The sequence below is a fragment of the Equus asinus genome, chromosome 20 (assembly GCF_041296235.1).
Source record: "Equus asinus isolate D_3611 breed Donkey chromosome 20, EquAss-T2T_v2, whole genome shotgun sequence".
NCBI lineage: Eukaryota > Metazoa > Chordata > Mammalia > Perissodactyla > Equidae > Equus > Equus asinus.
Genome location: NC_091809.1, coordinates 99382983 through 99410815, shown reverse-complemented (window position 1 = coordinate 99410815; position 27833 = coordinate 99382983). Strand labels below are relative to the sequence as shown.

At 35.7% G+C, this 27833-nt stretch overlaps 1 protein-coding gene across 48 annotated transcripts in view; it reads left to right on the top strand.

Annotated features, from left to right (window-relative positions):
- Positions 1 to 27833, top strand: part of SOX6 (SRY-box transcription factor 6) — a 571438-nt gene that overhangs the window by 420665 nt on the left and 122940 nt on the right. For 33 of the 48 annotated variants that reach the window (XM_070491207.1, XM_070491211.1, XM_070491215.1 and 30 more), the window contains one exon: positions 23440 to 23563. In XM_070491207.1, the coding sequence (XP_070347308.1) occupies positions 23440 to 23563 (124 nt within the window). The remainder of the gene's footprint in view (positions 1 to 23439; positions 23564 to 27833) is intronic. The other 15 variants (XM_070491232.1, XM_070491233.1, XM_070491227.1 and 12 more) reach the window with 1 other exon arrangement.

The window sequence follows — 27833 nt, the reverse complement described above, 5'->3', positions numbered from 1 at the left end:
TGTTTGGCTAAATGTTGTGATCTCAGTGGTATTTAGAAGTTTCTTATAAGGAATCCTTGAACAGAACACATTATTGATTTATTTTTATGCCCTTTTCACTTGCATTTGAATGCATTAGCCTTCGTGTTTGGAGGAACCCTGTAAATGATGAGATATTTGGGCCTATGCCACAGTCACTGCTACTCCTTACAAACACTTTCATCAATATGTTCTTCTTAGCTTCTGAGATACGGAATGTCACTGTTGATATGATTTCAGTGTTGATGGAATAAACTTCTAACAGTATCCTGTCAAGAGATTCATTATCAAGAGGTGATGTAGATTCGTCATCAAAAGAGGGACATAGCTTACTCCTGTACTTCAACAGAGTATTGAGGGTGGAAGAAGTAGCTGGTTCGTCATTTACATTTTGACCAAAATGAAAGGTGACCATATGACATCCACCAATGATAGAGCCAGATTTAAACTTTGATCAACATTTGGATCCTCTCAAATTTTAGAAAGTTAGAAAAACATCAATAACCACAGAAAAATTCCATTTAGTGGTAGTTACTTGGTTGATTAAATCTTAATCGTCCTTTATAGTAAAAAGGCATGAGAATCACTTGATTTTGAATCCTGGCTTTGTCAATTTAGTAACTCTGTGCTCTTAACGTTTCTGAATTGATAAAATGGCATAATGATCTCTTACTGAATTGTGGTGTTGTGTGGATTAATTGAGATAAGGTGTAAAAGAATCTAGCATATATTTTCTGGAATAGAGTAGGTCTTCAAGAAGTCATAAGTCTCATTTCTTAAGCTTCGTTATCCCTAGAAACAATTCTATCTGCGGAACTATGGTGAAGCCCCAAAGGGAAATTTCTTAGTTTACAGATAGATATCTATAGTAAATGTAGAGGAAATAATGTACATTTGTATAGTAACTCATATTTTTCAGATAATTTCCACATCTAATAAGTAGTTTTCACCTTGATTCCTTAAGGTAAGCAGTAGAAGTATTATTCTTTCATTTATATGGAAGAAAATCGAAATTTACTGGTTCAAAAGGAAGATAGTAGAAGAACCAGTATTTCAGCCAAGTCTTTTAACATCTAAGCAATGGACTTTTTATTATCCAGTGTTTCTTGACCTTTTAAAACCCATTTGCCCTCTAGATAAACAAAAATAACCTCATACAATTCTTTAATGTTACAGAAATTTTCAATTAGGTTAATATTGTAGCACAAGAAAATTATTTTTATCTTCCAAGATGCACATTTTACCTTTCAATATTTGTGTTTTTTTTTTAGGTAGTGTGGAAGTGAGAGCACAAAGTCAGTCACTTCCAACAGGAGCCACATTGCTCTGCTTTCTTTTCCTTATTATAGATAGAATAAAACCAAAATCACAAATATATGTTGATGAAATTTGGTTTATGTCATGGGGAGTCTGTACACTTATTATACTATTTCAAACCATACACACTCTCTCTAAGAAATTTTTGAGGCTCTCCTTACTTCCCTCTCATTTCCCCTTTCTTTACCACCCTTATTTCCACAGTGTGGCCCAGGCCACCAACTTTGAATATCTCTGCATCATTAGGCAGTATGGCACATTGGTTAAGAGTAGGACTGTGGAAACAAACTGCCTGGATCCTCCACTTATTTAGCTGTCTGGCCTTGAGGCAGGCTACTAAGCATCTCTGTGTGTTATCTATAAAATGACGAAAATAACAATACCTACATCATGAAGATATTTTGAGAATTAAATGGGTTCATGCATGTAAAGCCCTTAGAAAAGCGCCTGGCACATTGCAAGTGCTATGTAAGTGTTGCCACTATTACTAGTATTAGTATTATCGTTATTATCATCACACATTCAATTACCATAGTGGCTTAAAGCAATATAATAACATAGTAATGTTATTATAATGTCATGAGAATCAAATTAGGTTAACATCTGTCATTAAGTCTTCTTCAGCCTGTACCTCTTATTTTTGTGCCTGATAAAATAATTCAGAATCTCTGTTATTAACCTTCCTTAGATATTTCAGTGAGAATATTGTTCTTTCTGTTTTGCAAGATCCTTCTTGAATCATTCTTCTTATAGAAAACTTTTATGGGATAAGATAGACCCAGCTGTGTTCCCCAGAGCTTTTTCTTCCACCTACTCTTCACAAACGTGCTTTGCTGATCCTCGAGTCACATATACCCACCACCCCAAAACTTGTCCCCAGAAAATGACAGTAGCAATGGGACAGGATTACTCTTTCCCTCAGGGCAGAATGAAACTCCAGGGTTCGTTCAACATGCGTAATGAAGAACACATGCAAACACACACACAGACACACACACTCTCCAAGATTCTGAAATGCTCTCCAAAAGGAGGTGTGCCTCTTTGTCTAAGCAAGCACTGAGCTAGTTTGAAATGATCAAATTTAAATTCAGTGGATCATGTCTACTATGTGCTAAGCACTTTGCATCGTTTTCTCTTCACAGCAAACTTGTGAGGTAGGTATTGCTTCTCTTTCAATGAGGAGAAAACATGAAGGTAAACAGTTTGTTGCCTTACTGACTCTACCCTACATCTTTTAATTTCAGTTCACTTATTCCAGGGCTTATTCTACCATTACACGATTGCCTCTGAACGAAATAATGCTCTTTTCACTATTTGTTGTTGAAATAAAACTTGTAAAAATGACTGAAATCTGTCTACTCTTACTTCTTCCATCCATATGCTAGCGTCATCCTTTTGGGGAAATCAGCTCCTGGCACCTAGGAATTGGCTGCTCAGGTTTGGTGAATTTGGGTGTGCTTGTGGTATAAACTGCTTTTCTTCCCAAGCTAAGAACAAGTGGCACAAAGCTGTCATTTTAACAAGTTAGTGTAAATGAAACAAACAAACGGAAAACTCCAGGCAAACTGATAGCTCAGGAGGGCCACAGTTTGAGTCTGGACTTCCCAGTGGAACCCTTTTTCTGTTTAATGCTAAAGTAGAGTTTTCCTTTTCCTAAGGATGCTGGTAATACTCTAACCACAAAGGAAAGCTCCTTATCGTTTTGGAAAGAGTATGGGCTGCAGAAGATATACGTTTGAATTCTGGCTTTGCCACTTACTATCTATAGTGTTGGGTAAATTATTCAATCTTTCTTAATCTTAGTTATCTCATCTGTAAAATGGAAAATTAATGCCTACTTCATAAGACAGTTACAATTTTTACACCTTTGAAAATTTTTTTCCTACTTTATTAATGTATAAATAATTCATGTAATAAAATTCACTTTAAGTGTTTGATGAATTCTGGAAATTATTTATAGCTATATATAACTTTTTAGCCTTGAAAAGTCTCCTCATGTCCTTCACAGTCAGATTCCCTCTGTAACACCCTGGGTCCATTCATTGATCTGCTTTTTGTCACCATAATTTTGCCTTTTCTAGAATTTCGAGTACATGGAATCATATAGTGCATACTCTTTTATGTTAAATTTCTTTCATTTAGCATTATTTTAAGATTCTTTCATGTTACTGGGTCTATCAATATTTTATTTCTTTATATTACTGAGTAGTCTCCCACAGAATGGACATATTTATTTAGCCATCCTCCAGCTAATGGACGTTGGATTGATTCCAGTTATTGGCTATTATGAATAATGTTGCAAGGCTTTATGTAGAATATGTTTTCTTTTCTCTTGTGTATATATCTGAGTGAATTGGTTGTTGGGATGTATGGAAATTGTATGTTTAACTTTATAAGAAAGTGGCTGTATTATTCTTAATTCCCACTAGCTACGTATAAGAATTCCAAATGCTCTGTATCCTCACCAACACTTGGGATTGTTGATCTTTTTAATTTTAACCATTCTAGTGGGAGTTAGGGGTATATCATTTTGGTTTGATATTCATTTCTCTGATAATTGGTGATTTTGAGAATTCTGTCCTGTACATATTAGCCATTTGTATACGTGTATATATATATATATCTATATATGTACATATACATATTTTTTCCTGAGGAAGATTCTCTCTGAGCTAACATCTGTTGCCAATCTTCCTCTTTTTGCTTTGAGGAAGATTCACCCTGAGCTAACATCTGTGCCAGTCTTCCTCTATTTTGTATGTGGGTTGCTGCCATATATGGCCACTGACAAGTGGTGTAGGTCTGTGCCTGGGAACTGAACACAGGCCACCAAAGTGGAACACACTGAACTTAACCACTCAGCCACAGGTTTGGCCCCCTGTTCGTATATTTTTGTGTGTACATTATCTATTCAAATCTTTAGCCACCCTTTAATTAATTTGTCTCATCTATTGAATTGCAGCAGTTTTTTAAAAAACTGTTCTGGATAGAAGTCCTTTATTTTCTTTTGCAAATATTGTCTCCCAGTTTGTGGCTTGCTTTTTTGTCTTTTTTTGGGGGGGTGGAGGAGGAAGATTGGACCTGAGCTAACATCTGTTGCCAATCTTCCTGTATTTTGTGTGGGATGCCGCCACTGTGTGGTTTGACTAGCGGTGCTAGGTCCACGCCCGGGATCTGAACTTGTGAACCATGTGCTGCCAAAGCAGACGGCACAAACTTAACCACTATGCCACCAGGCCAACCCTTTGTCTTTTTTAACCATGTCTTTCAAAGAACAAAGTTAATAATTTTGATGACATTTTAGCATTTTTTTCTTTTCTGGTTTGTGTTTTTGTGTTCTGTTTTTAAAATATTTGCTTAATACAATGTTACAAAGATTTTTTCCTATATTTTCTTCCAGAAGTTTCTAGTTTTAGCTCATATGTTTAGGTCTGAATCCATTTTTAGTTAATTTTTGTGTTTGTTATCAGATAAAGGTCTAGGTTTATTTTTCCCATACAGATGTCTATTTCTAGCAAAATCTGTTTAAAAGATTATCATTTCCTTATTGAATTACCTTGGCATTATTGTAAAAATCAAGTGTGGATTTATTTCTGAACTCTCTTCTGTTCCATTGATATATTTGTCTATCCTTATACCAATCCCACCTGGAATTGATTACTGTAGCATTGTCGTAAGTCTTGAAATCTTACTATAGTTCTCCAATTTTGTCGTTGTTTTTCAAAATTGTTTTGGCTTTTTTTTCCATATAAATTTTAGAGTTAATTTGACACTATCTTCAAAATATCCTTCTGGGATTTTGATTGGGATCATATTGAATCTATAGATTAATTTTGGGAGAATTGTTATCTTAACAATATTGAGTCTTCATATCATGAATGTAGTATATTTCTCCATTTTTTTCAATGTTTTCAAATTTTCCTTTGCAATGTTTTATTAGCTTTCAATGTAGAGGCCTTCTATATTTTGGTTAAATTTTTCTAGGTATTTTTATGCTATTGTAAATGCAGTTTTAAGATTTTTCTTTTTCTAATTGTTTATTCTAGTGTATTTAATTTATAGAAAGATGACTGATTTTTGTTATTGACCTTGTATGTTGTGATTTTGCTTAATTTCCTTGTTAATTTCGTAGCTTTTATTAGATTCTTTAAGATTTTCTATGGTTGTGATCATGTTTTCTGCAGCTAAAAACAATTTCACTTCTTTCTTTCCAAACTGTGGGCATTTTATTTCTTTTCCTCTTCTCATTGCACTGACTAGGATATCCAGTACAATATTGAATAGAAGTGGTAAGAGTGGACGTTGTTGCCTGTTCCTGAACTTAGGTAGAAATATTGATTATGATGTTAGCTGCAGGTTTTCCAAATATGCCTTTAATCAGATTGAGGAAGTTCTATTGAAGTTTGCTCAAAGTTTTCATCATGAATAGGTGTTAAAATTTTTCAAATGCTTTTTCTGCTTCTTTTGAATTGACCATGATTTTGCTACTGTATTCTCTCAATATTATGAATTATATTGATTGACTTTCAAACGTTAAACCAACCTTGCCTTCCAAAAATAAACTCTACTTGGTCATGATTTATTATCCTTTTTTTATATCGTTTCATTGTATTTAGTCAGTCCACTCTTAGCCTTTTTAAAACTAGTACCCTGACCTTCGGGAGAATAATTTATATTTTGCTAAAAGATGTCTTTATGTTTTGTATATTGTGAGGAATATGAGAGGAAAAGCTGTAATTCTGTTCTCAAAGGAATGTCATGGTCTCACTATGTTAAAAAAAGGAATAATGTATCATTGATTTTAATGTGTCTCAGGCATACAAACTTGGGAAGGGACATTGGGGAGAAAGAGGAAGAGAGGCAATTATCAGAGTCACTGTGTATCAGTGTTGCCAGAACATCCTTGTGGAAGAATTGAGATTTGCCTTCATCCTCTGTCACATGATGTAGACTTGTGTTTAAGAAAAAAATATTTAGACTAACACTGGGGACAGAAAGGGTGTGTTTGTATTTAGGTTCTACCTTAAAGGAGACAGAAAGTAAACTAGGAAAGAAACATGAAAATTCCTGAACTAGGAATTAGGAGATCTAGTTTCAATTTTAGCTGATTTTCACTAGTTGTATTACTGTTGGAAAGTCACATTATCCCTTCGTGCCTCAGTTTCTCCTCTATAAAATGTGGTGGTTAGGCCTGATCACTGGCTCTGGGCAAGGAAGGAGAGAGTATATATATTTCTGAAAAAGCTCATCAGAGCTCCTTGTCTAGGTTAGAATCACTGGATTACATAGCCTCTAAATCTTTTTCCATCCCTGAAAATTTCTGATTTTATGATTTTGTGAAATCAGTGAACTTGGAGACTAAAGACCTTGTTTTTAAATTTGGCTTAGCCATTCTCAAGTTTTTCTCAAGGTCACCTTGACAAGTCACTTCCCCTCTCTGGTCTTTATTGTATTTATGTTTAAAATGAAAATATTGGAAAAATGGCTTTCTAAAGCCATTCCAATTCTATAAGTGTGTGATTCTAAAGTGAAGTAAATCTACTTATATTATACGTGTATGTATATATCGAATATGGCAAAGAACTTACTGCAGAGAGATAAATAACTATGGTTACATCTTTTATGTGAATGCATTAAGCATCCTTAAGAATCATGGAAAACAAAAAACCAAGGCCTGCATTGTTAAACTCATTTCTGATTTTTAATGGGAAATGTAAATTTTTGAGCATATGTTGAAATGCTAGCTTTGTATAGTATCTGCTCCCAACTTGTAATGCAAAAATATAAGACCCCTATGTTTTTCTAGGTGGTTGTTTTCCTTTAATATTTACAGTCTGTTATAAGAAAGCTTCAAGGGATGTAGGGCATTAGAGCACCACGTCTTTAACTAGCTGGGGTATAATACATGATTTGAGTCCCCAATATTTTCTAACAGTAGGTTTGTTTATTAAAGAAACCCCATGCTGTGACTGAATCAGTCTAATAGAAGCCAAGTTTGATCTTGAACATTCAAATGCATGCCCATATATCTTGGGCATATATCATACATAATGATGTGGGGTCTAGACATCTTTCTGGGTTTGTTTATGTCTGTTATGGATTCCCCTCATTATCCATGCTGTTTGAGGGAGACCCCGTGGATTCAGCTAGTTGATTGCATACTTTCTATATTTTAAGACTAACTCAGAGTTCCAAGTGGCACATATGTTCCAACTTGGAAGATTATTTTTTCACTTTCCTGTTTTATGATGATGATTAAGGAAAAATAAAATAAGGTTTAGGAATGGTGACAGGTTTGAGAGTGCCTAACCATAATCCTTCTGGCCATGTTTCAACAATAGTTTTATAATCTTTATGTTTATTATGCTACTCTTCCTAAAAACATTTTGACAAGTTTGAGTTATAGCATCTGTTTTCTTATTTTTAAAACCATAGTGTGTACAATCTGTTGTTTCATTATCATTGATTATAACTTTTAGGATTTAGTAAAGGACAAAGACTATAATCTTTAGTTATTACTCATTTTACAATATATATATATATACACAGTATACTCAGAATGCTAGTTAGAGTTGAATGTGTACCTAAAGAATAGATTTTAGATAGAAGACAAAAAAATTATTTCTAGTTCCTATTATTAATTTGGAGCAAGTAATTCATGGTCATTTGAATTGCAGCTTTCATTGTTGCTAAAACCTGCCCCCTTGACGTTTATTTTATAAAATTAGGTATCTCTGTGCATGACTCCTTAATTTTAAAGAAACTGCTATTAATATTCTTTATAAGTTGCAAGGATTTTTTTTATCACATGAAATAAAAGAATTAAATAACATTATAAGAATTTGTAATAAATATTGAAAGAGGGTGGATTGTCATTAGAATTTATCATTATGGGTATTTTTTTGAGGGAATGATATAGCACTTGCTATAAATATTCATCATATTCTTAAATCTAGAGATATTCAGTGATTAGGTGATTTTATGCCTGTTTATGCAGGAAGGAACGAAGGAAACTTTAAAAACCGAAAGCATAAACATAATTGAACCACCGCTCAAAAGAGAAATTGGAATAGATGTTTTCCAGGGGAGAACACGCTTTCTGTGGCAAAAGGGCTAGTGTAACAAGAAGTCATCTATTCTTGATTTCTTTAGACAGCTAGAGCTTTGTGCCTTGTCTAGTTTCTGCGTTTTAAGAGCTTGTTCTGTGTAGCAGAAATAATACAATAAATGGGTTTAACCACATTTGTCTCAGCTAGACAGTCTGCTTTGTCAGAGATTGCTGGTACAACATAAACAAATTATGTGTTTGTAGTGCTTTTGAATGAAAGCCTATCTAACAGAGCTAAGATTGTGTTTCAGCAGCTGTAGATTTAATCTCCTACCTGTCAGTTAAAACAGGCATTTCCTGAGCCAGATAAGGACTGGTTGTAGAGGAGGGAAGTAGTCACAGCTGGACAAAGACCTATTGTTATTGGCTGATAATTTCTATGTAGATTTAGCTCCTTATTCTACCATGGAAACTACAATCATAGCACAGTTTTAAAGGAGCAAACCTAACCTTTTTTACTGTTCAATTAAGAAGAGTTAAAGAGAATCAAAGCTGAGCTTTGTGTCATTCGTATTTGGGAATTGTCATGTGGAACTAAAAAGAAATGTCTATAGCTTTGATCATCATGATTCTAGATCATTGTGTATGTGATAATAGGGTCATGAAAAATGCCTGTTCACAAATTTGTAACTACATTTTTAGGAATTCAAGTTGTAATTCAAATTAGCTAAAGTCAAAAATTAAATATATGGGTAGATACTTTAACATTTGACTCACCTATCATGCGACAAAGCTTTTTCTTTTTCTTTTTTGTAAGGGGGCGAAAGCGGGGGTTCCGTTTCTCTCTGTTTCACTTTCTTGCCTGTAAAAGTTTATAACGTTGAGTTGAACTGTCTCGAAATTGATTGAGTTGGTTTGGAGAAAATATCTACCACTTTATTTGGTTAAATTGTTGTAATATTGTTCTGAGTCCCGTGTCTCCCAAATCATTTGGCTAGTGGTAGGGCACACTGATACATTGGTCCTTGTGTTTATACTGACTTGGTCAGCAACCTAAATCCACAACTTTTCAATTTTCAGTTTAAATTTCAATTTAAAGTAGTTCATGACTTCTGGAGTTTAAAAATGAAGATATGTATCTTAATTTAATTAAAATTTTCATAGTCAGATTTTGAATTAAACTTTTTATAGTAATTTCCATTTTGCAAGGAGATTTTTACATATATCATTTGATCTTTACAAAATATCTGGAAGGTAACTATAACACTGTGGTTCAGAGTTTCACTTGCTGAGGCCTAAAGGACAGAGTGGGCAGTTATCAGGTCAAAACTGTGGATATAAAAAGATAGCACTAATTTTTTTAAAAGCCCATAATATCCTTCTTGCTTGCTTCCTCCCTCCTTCTCTTCCTTCTTTACTTTCTTTACCTTTCTTCTTGTATTTTTCTTTTTTCTCAAATCTCTCTTTTCTCTTTTCTTTTCTTAACATCTTGTGATTAGGATGAAGGTTAATACTACCTTTGTTTTTTCATGGTACAAATGATTGGCTAAGATTTTATATTGTACCTACCTTTAAATCTAAGACTTAGCAATACTCCTGTATCTTTATTTGCCTGCCATTAAGAACTGTCATCAAGGATTATGTAATACTGTGCTTTAGAGGGAGTAAAGTAAAAAATTAATACATTAAAATAGAGGATAAAGGAATATTAGAATTTCTTAGTAGGATTTCTTACTTTAAGTAGGCATGGAACACTAAAATTCCATTTTGAGTTCTGGTTATTTTTTTCTATTGACCTGAGTGGACGAGCATATCTTTCCATTTCTTTTTGGGCTTGAATTTCTATTCTTTTTCAGTTATGATTGTCTGAGTTATTCCTAATTAGTCTTAAATATTGCTATTGGCCTATTGTTCTTTATCACAGCAAAGAGTATCATGAAAGGTGAATTCCTGTAGCATTTGACTCTGTATTGTAAATTCAAGTTTCTTTTGGCAAATATGACATTAGTCTCAATGACCAAAAAAAAGGGGGGGTGGGTAGTAAGAGAAGTTTAATTTAATCGGCGTTTGAGCCAGTGTGTAGATACAGTCATGCAGTGTGTGATGACATTTTGGTCAACGATGGACTGCATAAACCATGGTGGTCGCATAAGATTAGAACCATGTAAGCTAGGTGTGTAGTAGGCTATACTATCGAGGCTTGTGTAAGTACACTGTGATGTCCAGACAACGACGAAATCGCCTAATGACACACTTCTTAGAACATGTCCCCGTGGTTAAGAAATGCATGACTGTACTAAATTTTCTGCTCTTCTGATTTTTACTAACAGTTGATTTTTTCAGTAGGAAAGTTGGCAGGCAGCTTGAATTGTTTGAAATATTCCTATTCTTCCCACACAGAGACTGAATTAAAGATTTACATTTTCAGTTTCTCCGCTACCTAAAGTTGTATTAAAAGACATAATATTTGGGGAAAAAAGAATTACAGTAGTACAGCAGTAGCCACTTAGATTTTAATTTCTTGTACTTTCTCCTCCGTGGGCATAAAAGAGTACAAGTGCTTGAAAGTGATGCACTTCTTGTCTCATATGGAATCACTGGTCAGGTCATGTTTTAGTCAGTCACTTAATCAATCAGTCAGATAATTACTTTTTGCCTTTCATGTTTGGAGGCACTGTCCTAGTAGAATCTATCTGCATGAATGTTTTCCTTATACTTGGGCAGAGAGGATATATAAGATAGAAAAAGCCCACCATCATCCCCACTTTTAGATTATTGAGGTAATTTCTAAACTGGTCTCTCTGCTTTCATGCTTGCCCTAATGCACTCAGTTTTCCTCTTGGCAACCAGAATGATCTTTATAAACCTAAATCAGATCTCTTGCCATTTGTTTCTCTTAAACCCCTCCAGTGACTTTCTGTCACATTCTAAATAAAATCCAAAATCCTTACTGTGCTTGATAAAGCCCTAAATGATCTGTTCTGTACCCATCTTTCCAATTTTTACCTGCTATTCTGTCTGCTCATTCTGCTCTGGCCTTGCTAGCCCACTCAACCAAGTTATAGCTGCCTCAGGTCCTTTGCACTTACATACCCTCTGCCTGAGTTACTTTTCTCTCAGATAGTCCCATGCAGCATTTCCTTAGGTCACTCATCCCTATGCTTTATTGTCTCCTCAGAGAAGCCTTCCTTGACCATCCCTATGCAAATAGTCCTCTCTACTTCCTACCCACTACCTGCCACTTTCCACCCTCTACACTTCACATTTTATCTCATTATCTTGCTTTATTTTTTATAGCGTCTATTTTCAACTGTCATTTATTGTATTTATATACACTTGCTCATGTGTGTACACACACTCACGCACATCCATACATGTATATGTTCATTTGTATGTTGTCTGTCTTCCCTAGGAGATGCAGGGAATTTTGTCTACTTTTATGTCCCCAGTGCCTAGAATAGTGTCAAATATTGAAATGGAAGCCATTAAATAATTCAACACAGTATGTTCAATGTAAATTTAGACAGAGGGAAAGAAATTTATACTCACAGAATTTTCATAGAGGAATTGAATTTGAGCTGAATCTTGAAGGGTAGGTCAGATTTAGGAAGGTGAAAGAAGAGAGGAAAGATCATTCTATGTGGTAAGTGAGAAAAGCTGCATGAACAAAGACATAAGCTACTGAAAGCAAGAGGAGAAAGATGGTCAAGGGCAGTGGGACAGGAGGCTTGAGGGATATGTTAAGAATATCTTGTGGAGTGGTTTAAATGCCAGCCTACACTAGGAAGTTTGGACCTTACCTTCTTTAATAGGGACATTTCTTTATTGTCTCTAAGTTATTTAATATGAACATAGTACTAAATAAAAAAAAATAAGGAAAGAAAATTGCTCTTTTTAAATTAATATGTTAGGTTATCTTTATAATAATCTTTAGCATTGACCTACTTGTGTGTTTAGTTAGGGTAGCAGGTATAGGAGTCTGTGTATGTATGTAAGGATGTAAGTATGTGTGCTGACGGTAGGGCAGGAGTTGAAGGTGACATTCCAAAATGACATTAAAGTCGCATGTTATTAGCTTTTTACTCTAAAAAGACTAGAGTGTGATAGAGTGAAAACCTGAAGGTATTTGATTTGTTACTGTGGTCACTATGCTCTTACTCTGTATCTGTTTCTTACAAAGATCACCTTACTTTACGTCTCTGCCCCAACGCCCCCCAAATCACAAATACAGGCACCGTCTCTCAGTGGTACTTCCAGGGAGAGCCAACTTGCCATGGCTGAGCCCCAGCTGTCAATGGCTTAGACATTTTATTTATGTTCTCTTCAGAGTTCCCACAGTATGTTTCTCAGTCCTTCCAGCTTAAGATGAAACTGCTTCTGCTCTCCATGATAGCAGATAAATGTTTTTCTGTCATTCATTCTATATTGCATAACTAGCCCACTGTGATGGACAAACATTTTATTATTACTATTTGGGAAAACTGTATTCCTGGCTCTTCTGGTGAGAACGGTTTATCATTTCTGTCAGTAAGGATTATAATTGATGATGACGAAATTATTAAAGAAGCTTAGAATCATCTCGAAATTATACTATAGAAGAATTTCAACAGATGTACTAGGAGAGCTCAGTCATTAAAAAATATCTCCAAGTAAATGAATAAAGTCAATTTTTGTATTTTCATACCAACTAGTGGACTTCAAAGTCAGACCATGGCATGCCAAAAGAAAAGGTTGCTATGATGAAGTATTTTGGAGCAGATGTATATTTCTGTTGCCTCGATTTGAGGATTGTAAATGATGAAAGGACTTAAAATTGATTCAGAAGATTAAAAAAATCATCAGAATTGTTGTAGCTTAGTTTTTAAAATAACATAGAATGAACGTTCCTTAATGCATTTATGTAACAAGGATTTGTTGAGTCCCTACTCTGTGCAAGAGAGACTTTTACTAAGCCCTGGGGAGATGCAAAGTCCCTGCCTTTAAGTTGCTTGGGCATAATTTTAACAAGACCTGTAGTCTAAGATGTAAACCTCCTTTTCTGAAGGAGGAATTTAATAATTGAACTCTGGTCATTGCTAACAGAATAAGCTTGTGTAAAATACTTCAGGGGTAAAGACCAGATTGCCTTCATTACAGGTCAAAAGTTTATGAAAGGTTTATATCTGAATTTGGTTGGTACAAAGAAAGGAATGCCACATTCTTCACAACTGTTACCATATTTATATGGCATTTATAAAAAATTTGAAAAAAATTAATTTCCATCTTGGCAAAACACTTTGATCATTGTGTATTTAATGGGTTTCCATTTGAGAACAACAATCATTAGTCTCTAATATGTTTCATACTTCTGTGGAAATAAGACAGGGTGAAATAAGAAACATTCATCTTCACTAGTCTTTGGAAATATCTAAAGTAATTGACTAGCTCAGTCTTCTGTGATGGCCTGGTGACCACTAACTGTGACTATTTGCATAATAGTCATCTCTTCACTTCTGTAGTGATAACTGTTTGTATCTGATTAAAATTAAGACTGTTTTAGTTCTCTTGACTTTTCCAGAAGTTGCAAAAATTGAGATTTGCTGTTCTGCTTTAACCAAACAAATGCACACATGGGGATAACAATATGCTGAGTTTATGCAGATTTTACAGCACGAATCTGAATAAAATACCCACTAATAGATCCTTAAGGAGTAATAAACACACATGAATTTTCCTTAGTTGCACTTTAAAGTGATTTTAACATACTACTAGACCTTAACAATAATATTTAATTGACAAGATTATGCATTTGTATGGATTGAAAAGGTGGTAGATATCTAATTCCAAATGAATCATAAATTTTACTTTTGCATAACATGTTTTATTAATTTCTTTATGGCCAGGATATTCTACTTGCCTCCTGGTGAGAGTTTCTTAAAACATAGTAAGATAATTTAAACACATTTAATTAACATTTATCATCCATTTTATAAAGTAATCTGACTTTTGTCCTCATAAATACTCCTGAAATTTTTCTGGGTTATGGGGTATAGGAAGACTAAGGAAAGATACCTAATAGGATTTTTGTTGTAGTTTAGTTTTCTTTTTAAGCAAATCTTTCCTTTCTTTGTTGACCCTATTCCAAAGTAAGCTGACAAACTGGATGACTTATGCTACTAGGTAAGTGAAAACAAACCTAACGCCACTACCCAATAAAATAAGGCTATAGCCTTTTCTAAGGCATCTTTAGATTCCTAGTACCTAGCATGTTACCAGGCAGATAGTGCTAGGTGCTCAATAAATGGCTATTGAATAGCTGAATGAAGACAGGCACTACTGACTCCCCATAAGTAGTAACATGTTTCTTGGGAGCCTAAGAAGTCATTTTATATGTGTGGAGCTCTTTATTTCAAGGAGTAAGGGGACAAATAAGTAAGAGATACTAGGGATTACAATCATGTTAGTGCTAAGTCCATATTCTTTTCTTTGAAAATTCAATATTTGAACAGAACATGTACAAATGAATGAGAGATAAAGTAATGACGTTTGATTAACTAGTGATCCTGGTGGATTAATGAGATATTTGCCCATTTTAGAAGATGCAAATACAGCAAGTGTATACAGTGTGCTGAGATTTATAAAAAGAGGTGCTAACACAAAGGACAGGATTGCCTCTTTCAGGGCTATTAACATTTCCCTCTGAGTATACACCTAAAAAAGACTTTAAAAACGTGCTATTGACCTGATGGGTGAAGTCTTTGTGCTCTTACTCTCAATGACCATTTCTCTCCTGTGTAACGAAGGAAGAGAACTGGAAAGTGCTAGACTGTGAAGTGGTTTTGAAATAGCTATCTTAAAGACCAGCCCAACAAAGAGAATTGCTTTGTTTGCATGTCTTACTCTTGGTAGTGATGGTGGGGGCATAGTGAAGTGAGGGACAAGATGTATCCTTTCCATTTCTTTTGCGGATACTTAAGATATTTTGTTAAATATACTTAATAGTGTAAACTAGTAAAGATAAGTAAACTACTGGAGTTATTTTTTTCTTTAAATCAACTTTTTATTGAAGTATAATATACACACAGAAAATACATATCACGAGCATAAAGTTAGTTCTTTATTTATATTCAAACTAAAACATATGACTTTGAAAGACTAAAGCCTGAGTTTTTAAAAGAATGCCTTTAAACTATAACATCTTAGGCTTATTCTGTCTTTTCAGGGGTTTTCTTGGCCCTTCAGTAGAATTCTGAAAGCAGTGGTGGCAGTAGTCTAGGAGGAAATTGCATTATATTAAAGATGAATGTTAACAGTGGTAACAAAGTGTTTTGTATGATCCTGGTGGGATGTGAGAGAGAGAGAGAGAAAATATCCTGCCGTGAACAACCAACCAACCAAACAAAAGCAAACAAAGCAGGATCTTCTTCTGGATGCAGTTATGTTGTTTGTTCAATGCATATCCATCAGTGGGAAACATCTGGGAAGATGAGGCTCTGTGTTCTCAAGTACTCTAGAAAATTTGTGTCCCAGAATTGCTCTTGATAAAATTTGTTTGATTATTCTCCTGCTAGAGGTAGCCAGATTCTTTACAAGCAAGGATTTGCTATCCTCCATTAGCTATAGCAGCCAAGTATTTGCTAAATAAGACAAATGAAAAGCAAACAAGATACTATCAAGATGTATCTAAAAGTAATTCTTAAGTTCTCTTCTGGAATGAGAACAGCTACAGCTCTATATCTTTTGCACTTGCATTAACAATACTACCCAATAGAAATTGGTGCTCAGAAAATCAGTTCTTAGGTCCTAGATGGTTCTTACATTGATAGTTGACACAAAATGCCTACTATGTTTTTAGCCCTGTGGTAAAAGCAGGGGGGCGTATAGAAATATAAATGGCACAGGCCATCCAGCACATTCAGTTTACTTGGTGAGAGATGATTAGTGAACTGAAACAATTAGTGAATCTCAGATAGGCCATGTATGTGTCTCCTTTGTGTACGTCACCTATGGTCAATCAAGAGAAGTTCAATATGTTGACCATTGCATTATGCTTTATAAGGCAGGGCAAAGCAGAGTCTTAACATTTTAGACAGATGTTTAACAAAGAAAAGGTTTGAAACTTGGGGCTGGCCCCATGGGTGTAGTGGTTAAGTTCATGCACTCTGCTTTGGCAGCCCGGGCTTTGGGGGTTTGTATCCTGGGTGCAGACCTACACACTGCTCATCAAGCCATGCTGTGGCAGTGTCCCACATACAAAATAGAGGAAGACTGGCATAGGTGTTAGCACAGTGACAATCTTCCTCAAGCAAAAAGAGGAAGATTGGCAACAGATATTATCTCAGGCCCAATCTTCCTACCAAAACAAAACAAAGCAAAACAGGTTTGAAACAAAAAGCGTTTGTGTTAAGGCAGTAATTTATCCTATCCAATGAGAATCTTTCTCTCCTAACTCTCCAGAATTAACTGAGATCTTTATATGGTTTGGCATGTACTTTTTGGCGGTAAGAAGACACCTCCCTGACCTTGAAGGCTTTTTATGTAAGGTTTCTGGAGCCTTTATTTCTTTCACTCTAGACACTGCGGCTTTCACAGTGGTAACACTGTGCAAATGACTCAGCTATTCTTTGCAACAAAGGGTATGGCCTTTAAGGAAATCCCCCTCCCCACCTTTCTGCCTGTCTGTATGCGCTGCCTCTCCCTCTCTGATCCTTTTTCTTACTCACTGTATTTGCTCTCTCTGTCTTTCCCTCTCTCTGTCATGATTTACAAACATTGGAAACATTCTCTGGGACAGATTAAAAGAGCTTTCTCCAATTAAACCACATGAGGAATGATTTTCTAGAAATAAAGCATAAAAAAGATCTTCACTTGCTCACTGTCTTTAATTCAGTGATAGACATTAATATGCTCATGATTTTCAATACAAATACTTATTTCCCATCTCTAAAAAAAGTTAAATAATCTTCATGGCAGAGAAAATGAGCCCCCTTGAGTGTCACTCTGTTTGCATATTAGCACGCAGCCAGGTCTCTGCCAAGTTGCTCTCTGACTGACTGCTGCAGATGCTCTTTCTCAAGTATTCTGAGTCATATCTTTAGTGCAAGTCTTCAGGGACAAACAATAGCACCTGTTCCTCACAAGATATCAGGCCAGTTAGCCCATTCATGTATCTTTAATGAAGCTCTGGGGCAGATGGCAAAAAATGGCATCATCAACAACTTAGCACAGAGAAAACAAAGGGGATAAGTGTTGATGAAACAATGCCATTTCACGAATGGAGGAGATGGAACCTAAGTGTCTCAAGCGCATCTGGGGCTGTCCTGATTGTCTGAAAGATGTGAGGAGCCCCCGAGCAATTAACATTTCTGGGCACGTAGCCTGTTTGATCACAAATGTGTTCCCAACCTCACCAAAAGGGAAACGCTTTGGTCAGGGTTTGCGGAAGTTTAGAATTAATGGACAGTTGTGCTTTGGGGCATGCAGTTTGTTTCTTTCATGAGGCATTGACGATGGGGTTCCTGATTCCTCGTTAGTCATCCAACTTACATAGCAGCCAGTTAGTGCTGGCTTCCAAAGCAGTGAAAAAAAATGCAGTTTTACACTCAGGGAGATGTTTTTGGCCACATCAAGTTTGACTCTTCATATTAACAAAATCAGTTTTACCTCTTTACCTATGGGATAAAGAATCCCTGAATTCGTGCTAAGGGAAAGCTACACTTTCAAGAAAGAAAGATACTATTTGAAATTTTGATAACTTCTTAGAAAAGACATGTGGAGACTGGTCATTCTTTGATGGAGTAAGGGGAATTCTATTACTTTTTATTCTTTAGTAAAATATTTTTGGAGGTTGCTGTTTCTGATGTCTTTCCTGGGAGGAAATGGGAACATCACCAAATGGGAAAATAGGATGATGGGAAGGAAGAGGAAAGGCAGGCTTACATTCTTCAGAGCAGGGTGGGGCTTTTCTATATCTTCAAAATTCTTTATCTGCTCTGAGCACTGAGCAGGGAACTTAATTCACAGCTTCCATAGGAGGAAAATATTTTGGATGCTTATATGATTCTTGTGTGGCCACCAAGCCCTCTTTTCTTATCTCTCCCCAATACCTTGCCCTTGCTTTCCATTTCTGTCCCACCTTCAACCAATAACCTTCTAGTAAGTACAATAAACGGAAAGCTATGAAAGGGAGAAATTGTTGCTTTAATTCATGCTTTCCACTTATATTGTTTGCACTGGGTCGTACTGGTGAGCTTTCTATGAAAGGTGGTAGTAGGAAGTATTCATAGATCTCCATTGCTCTTGCTAGTTTTTAAGACACATGATTCTTTTAAAACAGTATCACATTGGGGAAATCTGAATAGGATTGTTGGATTGTGTCATGTCAGTACCCTGGTTGTGATATTGTGCTATAGTTTTTCAAGATGTTACCATTGGGGGAAACTGGGGAAAGCGTACATGGGATCTCTCTGTATTATTTGTTACAACTGCATGTAAATTTACAATTACATTTGTAAAACTTTCAGTCAAATAATTGTTATCACAAAGAATTTTATTCCTTATCTCATGTAGGTCTATTTAGCAATAGATGACTTCATGCTTAGTATAATATGGTACTTAAAAACTATTGCCTTTGAGCTGACATACCTGTAGTTGAATCCTGGCTCCACCCCATTTTAATTGACTGAGTTGCTTAACCTCTCATGGTTTTGTCTTTCTCATTAAGTGAATAAGGATAATAGCAGTAAGTACCTCATAGAGTTTTGAGTATTAAATGAGATAGAGCATATAAATCACTTTCCCAGTGCTTGACATATAGGAAACACTAGAAAATATTAGCTGCTGTGATTACTATTATTATCATCATCATCATCACTATCATTAGTTCTATAATTAGAGCTCAAAGACAAGCTTTTCATCATCTCTTAGCCTAGATTCTAATTGGCTACTGGTTATTTTGGCTTGTCTTTAATAAAGGGCACTTTGAATTTTCACATCAAAGTTTTACTTAAAGTAAGCTAAGGGCAATTTTATCATTTGCAGCTAAATGTTCGTTGCTAATTAATGTATTTAATAAATTATTGGAATTAATGATAGTAGATTTGAGATCAAATTGTTCTGGGTACAAAATAAGTGAGAAGAAGAAATAAACTGAAACTGAACAACAAAATATCCATACTCACAGTCACCTCCATCCATACACCTCTGAAATACAAAACTATTTTCAGTCGCAGACCTCCAGATTTTCTCTACTAGAAGAGTGTACACACGTGATTCACTCTTTTGTATCACTCAAGTCCATGTGATGTAATGGAAAAAATGCTGGACAGGGTGATTAGCAGTTCTGGACTCTAGATCCAGCTCTGTCATAATCAGTGTGACCTCAGGCTGGTATCTTTTACCTTCTCTAGCCACCTGATTCCCTATGTGTCAATTGTGAGATTTGATTTAGATTAGTGATTCTCAAAAAATGGTCCCTGGACCAGCAATGCCGGCTTCACCTGGGAACTTGTTAGAAAAGTACACTCTCTGGCTCCCGTCTCAGATCTGCTGATTCAGAGACTCTGAGGGTGGACTTGAGCAATCTTTGTTTTAACATGTCCTCTGGTTGATTCTGATGCACACTCAAGTTTGAGAATCACTACCCTGGATTAAATTTTAGTCTAAATTTTAGATTGTTGGACCCAACCCCCAGAGTTTTCTGATTCATAAGTCTGGGGTAGATCCTGATAATTTGCTTTTTTAAAGTTCTCAGGTACTGCTGATGCTGCTGGTCAGGTACCACTTTGAAAACTACTAGGTTAGATCATCTCTAAACTCCTTTCCAACTCTATGGTTCTGTCATTACTATTACTTTTACAGTGTCTTCTGTCCCTCTCCTTATTTATTTTTTACTTCAATTTCTTGAAACTACCCCTGAGTTAATAGTTAGCATTGAAAGTTTCTAACATATCCTACCTTGTAGACGGTAATGGACAGAAAGGAACTTCCCTAAATTCTTATAATTTATGTTAATGTGAAACACCTACGGCTCTTTGGCATTAAAAATGACCCCAGAAAGTTTACTTAGTTATCTCATGTACATAGCTAGTTACAAAGGAAGTGTCTTCAGACACCAAGATTCAAGATTAAGTTCTGATGGCTAGCTGCCATTGATTCCCTTATGTTGTCTCACAATCTGAAGAGCTTGGGCATCAATGTAAAAATAAAATTATATTTTCATTCTAAGATGCTGTGTAACGAATAACGCTAAAGATCCCAAATTATATCTTCAAATGATCCTTGTAATCCCACCTCTTGTTTTTCATGGCTTTCTAGATACTCGGGATGGGCTAATGCTCTGTGAGACATGATGTCTCTAAGAACATGACAAGCCTCTGTCTGCCAAACTGAATTATCTAGTTGGCTTGTGTTTTCCTTTTTGAAGTAGAGTTACGGGTAGGATTCACTGTTTCTTGTTTTATCAGTAATTTGATAATTTTCTGGTACTGAGTATGCAAACTATAAAGAAAAGAGCAAGGCTTTGACATCTACTGAGTACTTATTGTATGCCAGTCATGTGCCACAGCATTACTTTCCTTGTCTATTTGATCCTCACAATAACCGTGTCACGTAGTATCATTAGCTTTGGTTTTTACATTGAGGAAATAGACTCAGAAAGATTAAGTAACTGTTCAAGATCACACAGCCAATGAAATGGCAGTGTACACACTTAAGCTCAGATTTGTTCAATAACAAAGCCTTTGTAGGCATAGAAGCTTCTGAATAAATATGTGTTAAATGAAGGAACAAAGGAATGGCTATATCACATTATCTTCCCAAAGCTTACTTTTAAAGAGTCGTAGAATTATAAAGTTGAAAAGTCCCCATAGGTCATTGTCTAATCAGGATTTTTTTACGTGCATCCTGTAAAGTCTCTCTCACATATGAGTATGCAGCCTTTACTTGATGACCTCTAGGGAAATGGCATGCGCAATCTCTTTAATCAGAGGGATGATTGAATAAAGGGTTTTTTAGAAGGTAGTTCTTTGCATTAAACCTCCCTAAAGTCTCTTTCTTTTGAGCCTAGTTATGTCCTTTGTAACTGCTTAGATTTAATCTGCTTCTTCTTCCATACATCCTTCCCTCAAAAATTTGAAGATAACTTTTTATCTTCTCTCTTCCAAGCTAAATAGCCCCACTATTTCAGCTACTTCTCAAGATCCATAACATGTAATACTAACTTAATCAATGTTTGTGAGGTGAAAGAAGAAAAGAATAAACAAGTATGATACTTAGACTTCTTATTTTCTTGTTCCCTTCTTTAGAGTGTGAAGCATCTGTACTAAGGTCTAGGTAGATGCTAGGACCATATTTCTAGAAATAAATGAAATAATTTCCTTTGATATACTCTTGGACTGAACAATAGTCACCCACAAAAAATATTGTGTTTTATCTTCTGACAGAGAACAGTGTCTTCATCTTTGACATCGGAGGTTTGCATCAGGTCACCACAAGTTGGAGCTGAACAGCAAACCTAGTGCTTTTCTTTAGGCTTAAAGACAAGACCTGGGCACTAGGGGATCAGCTCCAATTTAAGCAGGCTAAGTTTGTGCTCTAATGTACAAGACTTGGGCTTACCTCAGCTAAAATGGAAGAAATAGCTGCCCAAAGCTAGTTTCTTTCACGCCCCACTGGCAAGGTAGTAATTGCACAAAGACCTTTTTATTATAAGTTGATTTTCCTGAGAAATGAATTCAGAAAAATACTGTAAAGTGTTTATTTTTTGCTTGCCCTTTATTAACCCACATCTTAGGGCTTTCCCTAGAGGAAAACTGCTGGTAAATGAACCCTCTTAGACCCACACAGAAGCATTTTTGCACTGTGTCCCTGGCTGTGGAGGGAACAGGGACAGGACAAGGCAAGTTGGTGCTATTTAAACAGGGTCATCAGCCAGTATATGGAATTTTGCCTAAAGAGGAGATTTAGGAATCTAAACGGGGGAAGGGTTTGAGCTTGGTAGAATTACTGGTAAAGGTTTGTATCTTAAACGGGATATAATGCAGCCCTTTTATACTAGTAAAGAGGCCGAAGACCCAGTTTGAACTTAAAGATCATTTCTGTTAGTACATCCTAGTTTTGATCTTTAAATAACAAAAGTCCTGTAGTTCAACCTATAAAATCATACGCTAAAAGCCAGGACAAAACTTTCCTGTGACACTGTCCTGGAATCAGGGCAGCATGCATAGAGTAAAGAAAGGAGCTAGGAAATTAAAATGTGATTTTCACAGGCATGATTCTGTCATAGCTCTCATTTTCTTTATATGGAATACAAATACTGATATAGAGTGAAGATTTTCTGCTTTGCATTTTTGTGCTCTTTGATACATTTATTGAGGTCAAATGAAATTTGATATAGTAGGATTTATTATGAAATGCTCTCTGAATACAACTCCATAATTACTGAGCTACATGGTAGTGCATAAAGCTGTAAAACTGCTTAGCCAGACAAGCAATTTATATGTTACATCGAGGTGTGTATGGAAAAGAATATTAGTTTAATTGGGAGCCAAGATGTAGCAGCCTTAAATCTGAGGAGCTCTGCAGTTAACATAATGCAGTGAGGCTCTGAAATGAGAGACCTAAGCTGGGGAGACGTGGCTTTTGGCATATTTAACAGTTAGACATTATTTCCTGATCAAGGATACTAAATACTATTTTCAAAATAAAGCACAGAATGCAAAACAGGTGAAAGGGCAAAACCTTTCAACATGGTACAGTATGGGAAGCAAACTTATTTTTTCTAGTTCTTTGTTTGAAAAAAAAGAAAAGGAAAAATGTCGAGATAAAAGGCAAACATTACCCACACTTTAGAGGAAGTAGAGATGAGGCAAATTCACACTGAGGTTGCATCCTTGGTGTGCTAATGGAATCTAAGAAACGGGATTCGGTAGAATTTGCCTGAATTTTCTCAGGGAGCAGATTTGGAATGAGGTTAGAAGTAGGTGGCTTTTTGTGTACCAGCACACCACCGGGAGTGAAAAACATACTTCTTGGCATACATTTGCTCTCTGTCTGATCATAGGCTCTCTTCTGTTTAGCAGGTTCAGGGTCACATGCCTCCGCTCATGATCCCAATTTTTCCACATGACCAGCGGACCCTGGCAGCAGCTGCTGCTGCCCAACAGGGATTCCTCTTCCCCCCTGGAATAACATACAAACCAGGTAAGTAGAGAGGGATTGAACATTTTTCTGGAAATGCTAGGATGCACATGTTTTTGCTTAGTAGTCACAACAAACACAGGAGCCTATAAAGGAACTATGAATAAAAAGATCTTAAAAGCTTATTTTAAAGTAAAATTAGAATTGAGAAGTTAATTGGGAAAGCGGCATGTTAATAAACTGATTGCTAAAAACTTTTACTTTCTTTTCTTCCACTTGAGTTTGTTCTGAATTCACAGATAAAGTGCTGCTTTCCCTGGGGAACAACAAATTTCTGTCAGCTCTCTCACATACCTTTACTGTGAGTAATTGTCTCTGGTTAAAGACACTTTCCTCCTCCTGAGAGCTTTATGCTCAGGGAGAGTGGTCACATATGGAATAAAATTCTCTTATTGTTGGTGGTCTGATTTCTCTTGGAAGAAAAGTTAAAACTGGACTGATTTAATTAGCTTACCACTAATAGGTAAAATTCTTTTTGATTTTACTCTCAATAATGAAGCATTCAGTAGTATTTTCCCATTCATCTTGGAACCTCAAAAAACAGGTCACATAACCTTGCAGTGAAATATGTTTTGAGATGATTTGGAAAATGTTATGATTTTTCTTTATTCCTCTGAGTTTGCTGGACTCCTGGGGAATTCAATTAGGGGCATAATGGTTTGAAGCTTCTTTCAGAGCCTCCTTGTAAACAGGACTTTAAATGTTTAAAGAGATGTTGCAAAAGGAATCCAGTGTAAGAAGATAGTCAAGTAAATAAAAGTCAACCTTAATTTCATTTGTGCATTCTTTGTAAGTGACCTCAGCTCAGAAGTAGTGACCTTGTTATAATCATTAATAATTTCTGTGTCAAGTTCTTTTTAATGTATTAACCTGATTATATTAACCACCAAATCTGAGTGCAGCAGTTTCTTTGTATGTGGGGTTTGTAAAGTGAACAAAGACATTTTAATATGCTTAAAGCTACAATAAAATATAAATCACTTTACTAAGATCCTCAATAAGGAAACTAACTAAGTAGCATAAAAACAAACTCACTGAGTTTTGACATTTATTTTCATTACTTGCTGCCATAGACTCTTTTGCATTTGGCGGAGATCACCCTTCCTTGTGAGGAAAGGAAGGATGTCAAAACTCAAATGATTCAAGGAATAGGGATGTTACAGGATTGGCTATCTTAAGGACTGACTTGGAAATTCCTCAGATACAAAAAATTAGTCAAACCTAGTACTGCCAGAGGATCTTGGATACCTGAAAGAAAACTATGTTATTCAAATTGTTAAAAATTGATTTTTTTAGAGAAGAGTTTTTAGAGCAAGTTATATTCCCTAGGAAATTGGAATCTGTATTACAGACAGGGATATATTTTGTCAGAGAATGTATTTCTGTCGGTGCAATGGTTCCGTCCTCTGATCTCTGTAAGTAGTCCTGAGCTATTCCTTCCTCCTGACTTCCTTTGGAACATTGATGTAAACTAAATTTACTGGTTTATCCTGAATCTGGTAGAAAAGGTATTTTCTGATGACCCCTAAGTTATGTCAGAGAATTTAATTAACCAGAACTCTAGATTCTTTAAATACTTTGGCTAATCTAGGTTTTATTGTGTATAAAAATTATCTTTAAAAAAGATTAAAAGTATATGCTATTAGTAGAAAAATTACATACTCAGGAGAGTTAATATATGCAGTGTTTTTATCATTCGCATGAACCAAGGGAGGAGAGTACTATTGGACTAGAGTCTGGACAAGGAAAACTTTTTTGCTTCAAACTGAGCTATAATAACTTCACTTGAAACACTGGGAGACAGTGACTAAAGTTTTAGAAGAGAGTAGCCTTGTCTCATGTAAAAGCCTTGAAGTGGTGGCATAACTTTATATTTTGGCCCCCTATGAGAGGATGAGCAAGTGCTACCTTGGTCTTTATAAACTGCAAAATAAATGGCTCCCTTTTTACTCCTTTTCCACCTTCCACATTAACCTGAAACAGCTCCATGCTCTTTGTTCCTCCAGCTGATTGAATAATTGTCTGGATTTCCAAAGAGCAAGGACTGCCTTGGGGTGATGTTCACTGTTAAAGTTGACTCTTTCAGAATCCATATTAGGACAATCTAAAAAAATATATTTAGGGCCATGGACCTTCTCCCTTTCAGATGATTTGACGCATTGCTCTGGGCATTTCAAAGTCCCAGTGTGCAGTGAGGACACCAAGCAAGCTTTCCCACCTTGGGGGGTTGCTGAGGAGACGTGTTGCCTGCGAGGCTTGTGCAGTTTTAAGGGAACATCTATCAGATTGATTTCTGTAGAAAGAGCTTTATTAGGCCTTAACCCCTAATTAAAAAAATTCCTTCTTTACTGGTTCTATAATTAGAGACATCTTTTTAGAAAGGAACTCATCAGGGCCCAGAGTATAAACCACAGAATTTTGGTTGCTTTGCTCTTTCACCTCATGATGCTGAGAGATGCAGCAATCCAGGGTAAGATAAACACATTTGAGCACCTATATTTGAGCAAATTGAAAGATTAAACCTCTTTCATAGATGCCAATGTCTATATCAGATCAAGACTGAATTGCCTATAAAATAAAAACAATGGGTAGCCTCCTTTATGCCCCAGGGATGATGCAGCTGACCCGTGGACTTTGCGTAGTTGGGATTTTAGAATGATTACTGCTGGAGCAGCACCCTTGAAGTTTCCTAGGAGGTCTCCGGAATAGGCTCTCTGCCTGTTCCTGGCTCCTCCACTCACGTATTAGTTATAATATGATAATAGCTAAAGTTTACTGAATACTTTGTGCCAAACACTGCGCTAAGTATTTAACATGGAGTATTTTAATTCTTACTCGATCATGTCATTTAACCTTGCTGAGCCTCACATTTTTGTCATCTAAAAAAATATGTCATGATTGGTCCACTGCTCAGTGTGAGTGTGAAGACTAAATTTGTTAAAATGTATGAAAGTTCTTTGAAAATTCTAAAGCGCTAGGTTTAGGGATAAAGTATGACCATGAAGCTGAGTAAATTTAACTACATTAAACTACATCTTTATCCATTAGAAATGTGGCCCCAAATCTAAGCATTTGACTGAGATGTACTACCTTCAGCCTGATGACCAAAAGCAATTTTACAAGTATACCTAATGCTTCTTTAAATTGTGATAAAATATACATGGCATAATATTTATCATTTTAACCATTTGTAAATGTACAACTCCGTGGCATTAATACATTTACAATGTTGTGTAACCATCACCACTATCTATACCCAAAACTTTTAATCATCCCAACAGAAACTCTGTGGGGATTAAACAGTCACTCTCCCTCACTCCCTACCCCTAATCCCCAGTGACCTCTGTTCTGCCATCTGTCTCTATGATTTTGCCTATTCTGGGTATTTCAAACAAATAGAATCATATAATATTTGTCTTTCTGTGTCTGGCTTATTTCGCTAAGCATAATGTTTTCAAGGTGCATCCATATTGTAGCATATATCAAAAGTTCATTCCTTTTTATGGCTGAATGATATCCCATTATATATATACGTCTATGTCTGTATATGTGTCTGTGTGTAGATATTTGTTAGTTTGTTTATTCAGTCATCTGTTGATGGACACTTGGGTTGTTTCCACTTTTTGGCTATTGTGAATAATGCTGCTGTGAACATCAATATGCAAATATCTGTTTGAGTCCCTGCTTTCAGTTCTTTTGGATATATATGTAGGAGTGGAATTGTTGGGTCATATGGTAATTCTGTATTTAACTTTTTGAGAAACTCCCAAACTGTTTCCACAGATGCTGCACCATTTTATATTCCATTAGCAATGAAGAGAGTTCCAATTTCTCCACATCCTTACCAACACTTGTTATATACTAATTTTTAAAAAAAATTATAGCCATCCTCATAGAGGTGAAGTGGTATCTCATTGTGGTTTTGATTTTCATTTCCCTAATGCTTAATGATTTTGAGCATCTTTTCATATGCTTGTTGGAAATTTTGTATATCTTCCTCGGAGAGATGTCTAAATACTTTGCCCATTTTTGAATTGGGTTGTTTGTTTTTTTGTTGTTGAATTTCAGGAGTTCTTTATATATTCTAGGTATTAATCCCTTATCAGATATATAATTTGCAAATATTTTCTCCCATTCTGTAAGTTGTCTTTTCACTTACTTGATAGTATTCTTAGATGTACCAAAGTTTTTAATTTTGATGAAGTCCAACTTATCTATTTTTTCTTTTGTTGCCTATGTTTTTGGTGTCATATCTGTGAAATTGTCGCCAAAT